Below are 4,497 nucleotides of genomic sequence, written 5' to 3'. Positions count from 1 at the left end.
TATAGATAAAACATTTTTAAAAGTTAAGTAATTTAATTTAGGCATTAGTTTCACAACGGATAGTTTTTTGTGTGCGCATGGATTGAAATATTCATAGTCTGCCACTACAGACTACTCTCGCTAAGAAAATCTCTATACTGTAAAAGCGCATCTTTTTACTCCTGAAGTGTTTCATAGCACAATTATTTTGTCTTTCTGTGGAGAAAAATCGAAATTCTAATCAGTTTGTATTTTAATGATGTTGCCATTTTCTTAGTAAAATTACTACTAAAATTGGGGGGTTTTGTTTTGTGTTCAATTGTGGAAAAGTTTGCGCAATGTCTTAAACGTGGAATAACCCTCTGTGTTTCCCCTTTAAATGGAAATAATGAGAATTCCACTTTTGCTGTTCGATGTAATTTTCAAAGCATTAATGGTCATCAAATCGTTTTTGTTGGGCAGGATGTCGCATTTTATGCTCTTGTTTTTCTGGTATAATATGGAAAATGAAAGCAGAATTCACATGGCTTTGTTTGTTTAGTTCACCAACTTAAATTGGATATTTAGAACTTGAGATTTTAATTTGTCTTTTACGACTCTATCTCTGCTGATGGTAAAACTTTCTCCACTAATTTCCAAGGAGATTCGAACATATCTCTGACCGCTATAAAGGAAAATATCCTCATTTTCTCTTATTTGGATCAGTGTTATGTTAGTGAACATTGCCTTAGCAAACGCACCATTAAAGGGAAAATTTAGGAAATGAAGTGTGAAAAGTATATTGCAATCACTACAGTAAAAATTTACGAAAATTATTTGCTATAATGGTATTCATTTTCCTGAAAATCTCAATGGCGAAAGCTGTATTGCATCTTCAAAGAATAAAATATAATCCAGTGCAGTATGCAGTAAGAACACAAAAACTTAGCTTGAATTTTTCTAAAATGTACGGAATTGTCTTGCAGGAAATACAGGGGTCATTTCATTTGGGGAAGCAGAAGTGGTGCAAATTAGACTTTTTTATCTTAACTAAAAAGCAAAACAACATTTAAAAATAAAAGACTTTTTTCAACACTTTATTTTACTTGAAACTTTGTATAATTCTACTTGAAGTCGAGCTTGAATTTGAAAATTTAAGTTGTCGTTAATACGTTTTTAAAGAACTTTATAGGTTAGGTTATAGTGGTCGTTCACTGTACTTCGTTTCAAGCTCACTTATATTATTTCTGAAATGTGTAGAATATTAGTGACATCAGTTCAGATTTACACATACCGGTTGGCTGGTACGTAATGCATCACACACTCGAAAAAAATTACTTGGATCCATAGATTTTTCAAAGCAAAAAATGTTTTCTTAGTTCCAAACAAACTTTAAACCAAAGATACTAAATCCTCAAAATAAATCTTATGTTATTTTTGAGGCGTTTTTATCTTAAATCTAAATATTCTATATTTCAGTTAGTTTAAGGGCGATTTCTTTAACTCTAAAATATTTTTCTTCACTGTCAAATAGATGTGCCTTAGTTTAAAGTCATACCACTTTAACGGAGTTATGCAAATGTTCAAAAATTTTGCCCTAAATATAATAAAAAAAATTGTTAAAGAAAGATTATAAACTTTCTTTTAATTAAAATGTCATTGCTTTAAAGAAATTTGACCTTAATATTGTGCAAATTGTGCATCCTAAAATTTAGGTTGCGTACCACGTAAAATATTTTTCATTGCAGTAAAGCGCTATCCATATTTTAGTGCGAAGGTTTGTTTTTTTGGCTGACTGTATTTTAACTGACTGGATATTTTTGTTGTTGTTAAGAATTGCAGTGTTAAAAATTATAATATATTTTTGGTTTGCCATTTGGGAGTTGGTATCACTGCTCGCGATATGTTCAGCTGACGAACAAGTTTTCTACCACTACACGCACAGAAATAAACGTGTTTGGACATTGTTGCCGCATCCATTTAATGCTTATCTAGAGCATATAAATGTTGCAAAAACCATGTATTTTGTCATTGTAAAAATAATTTTCGGGCAGAGAAAAAGTTATGCTGGCAATAAGCATTTAAATGGTTCTCAAATGCCGCAAACATGTTCTACTATTTAAATGATAGAATTTGAGACCATTACATGGTCAGGAAAATCATGTTTTTTGTGACCATTTAATTTTTTAACTTTTGCAGCGAAAAGAATTTTATAAAAACATTCGAGTAGGTACACACGATTTTCATTTGAACGGAGAATACGGAATTACTGTTTTTGTGTTAATTTATTTATTCAGTGGCACGTGGTTTTATGTGAACACAAAAAATCAAAGTGAAATTGAAAAATTTACCTGTTTTTTGTTCTGCATTTTTTTAATGGTATAATTTATTTTTATTTCCAGGTACATGATGCCTGCGTTGGCACATTTGATGGGCACGAAGTAAATATTTTGTTTATTTTTCCATGCTTTAGCATTAGATATAAAAAAGTATTTCCTTATTAACAAACGTTCGAAAACGTTTGAAATTTAAAGCATAATCCTGTTTCTTTTATGTGTGTGTATTGTATATTCTTGTCACATTTTGGAAAAACTAAACAAACAGATATTACATGCTAATCTCGATTGGTTATAAAAAAATTAACCAACCAACATGTTTAAACCATCTTGCGGAGTAGTTTGTTGATCTTGTCTTCACGGTTACCGAAGTCACCACCATCGACGTAGTGGTTAGCCTTCTTACGCCAGCCGCCAGTTGGTGTGTTCAATTTGAAGGGCCACAAGAAGTTGGAAGCGTGCTTGAATTTGGGTCCAACGGTGAAGATTTCATGAACCAAATCTTCAACGCATTGAATTTGGTGAGCTTGACGCATTTTACGTTCAATCACAAAGTTATTGGTGATTGGCACACGTTGACGGTTATGCTTAACAAATCCACGTTTGTAGATCAATTCGCGCACAGACTTGAAGTTCGGATAGCCCCAGGTAATGTAGGGTTCAGCAATACGCAACATGTTAGGTTAGGTTAGGTTATGTGGCAGCCCGATGTATCAGGCTCACTTAAACTATTCAGTCCATTGTGATACCACAGTGGTGAACTTCTCTCTTATCACTGAGTGCTGCCCGATTCCATGTTAAGCTCAATGACAAGGGACCTCCTTTTTATAGCCGAGTCCGAACGGCGTTCCACATTCTAGTGAAACCACTTAGAGAAGCTTTGAAACCCTCAGAAATGTCACCAGCATTACTGAGGTGGGATAATCCACCGCTGAAAAACTTTTTGGTGTTCGGTCGTAGCAGGAATCGAACCCACGACCTTGTGTATGCAAGGCGGGCATGCTAACCATTGCACCACGGTGGCTCCCCTGCAACATGTTGATTGTAGCCTTGTTCAATTTGATGAAGACACCATTGTTGATTTGACGCAAACGGATCAATTGCAAGACCTTGCGTACCTTGGGGGCAACTTTGTTGATACTGCGAATACGGATCACGAAAGCCAATTTAGATTCAGCAGGAACGTAGAATTGGCCACGGCTCTTGGCCAAGCGGCGCATTTTAATTTCACGTCTATCGGCCTTAATATATTCACTTTGGTATTTCTCGGCACGAACCAAATTTTCGCGTTTACGCAAAGCGATAACGGCATTGCGTTTCAGCTTCCTCTTGGTTTCGAGGGCACGTTTGCTGAACTGCTTCTTGCTGAACTTCAATTTGGACTCAGGCACAGCTGGGAGCTTTTTAGCTCCGGTTTTCTTTGCGGCCGTGGCAGGCATCTTTACTTGTCACAATGCACGTTGAAAGAGAAAAGGGAATAATTACTTATTGTTGGAATTGAACCAAAATAGAGTGTGTAAAAATATGTGACGTTTGCTTGCACGACATTATAAATACAAATAAACAAAGAATTAGTTTATAAATAAATAAAAACAAGTAAATAAAGTTAATTTTGTATTTTCTTTTCTCAAGTGGCGTCCTTTTTTCAACGACGAAAATAGTTTTTTTCATAAAAATCAAAACATCAAAACATTTTAGGTTGTGACCATGTTCTTTTAACTGGAAAAAAACATTTTTGACGAATACCATAATATTTTAGATCGTGACCATTGTCTTTTGATTCAAACAAAATTCTTTTTATCAGTATAATAACATTTTAGATGAGGACAATTATCTTTTTCTTAGAACCATGTTCACTGATCCAACATGGTCGCCGCAAAAATAGCTCCTATCATATTATTTTGCTCCTCGAATATGATTGTGACAATCATGTTTCTTCTCAGCGTGATACACTATGGGGCCAATAACCATATTCTGTGGCAAAAACTCATTTTTTTATAGTGGAAATTGAAAATCTGTTAAAAAACACATTATAGAAATTTGTACGTACAAAAAAAAGTAATAAGCAAATTCACATTATATAAAATGACCAATATTACTAAAGATACGTAGAATAACATTAAATATATTAAAAATTCATATGTGTTTGTGTAAAAAGCATTATGTTGTGTTAAATTGATAATTTCGTGGAATAGTACTTTCT

At 33.9% G+C, this 4,497-nt stretch overlaps 1 protein-coding gene across 1 annotated transcript; it reads right to left on the bottom strand.

The window, feature by feature from the left end:
• Positions 1 to 2,502: 2,502 nt before the first annotated feature.
• Positions 2,503 to 3,769, bottom strand: LOC142239240 (large ribosomal subunit protein uL30-like). The gene is made up of 2 exons (XM_075311011.1): positions 3,332 to 3,769; positions 2,503 to 2,971 (listed from the first exon to the last, which is right to left on the bottom strand). The coding sequence occupies exons 1-2, from the start codon at positions 3,731 to 3,733 to the stop codon at positions 2,615 to 2,617; spliced, it is 759 nt and encodes a 252-aa protein (XP_075167126.1). The 5' UTR covers positions 3,734 to 3,769; the 3' UTR covers positions 2,503 to 2,614.
• Between the last annotated feature and the right edge of the window lie 728 nt (positions 3,770 to 4,497).

This window comes from Haematobia irritans, chromosome 5 (genome assembly GCF_050003625.1).
Source record: "Haematobia irritans isolate KBUSLIRL chromosome 5, ASM5000362v1, whole genome shotgun sequence".
Taxonomy (NCBI): domain Eukaryota; kingdom Metazoa; phylum Arthropoda; class Insecta; order Diptera; family Muscidae; genus Haematobia; species Haematobia irritans.
This window is presented reverse-complemented; position numbering and strand designations above follow the sequence as displayed.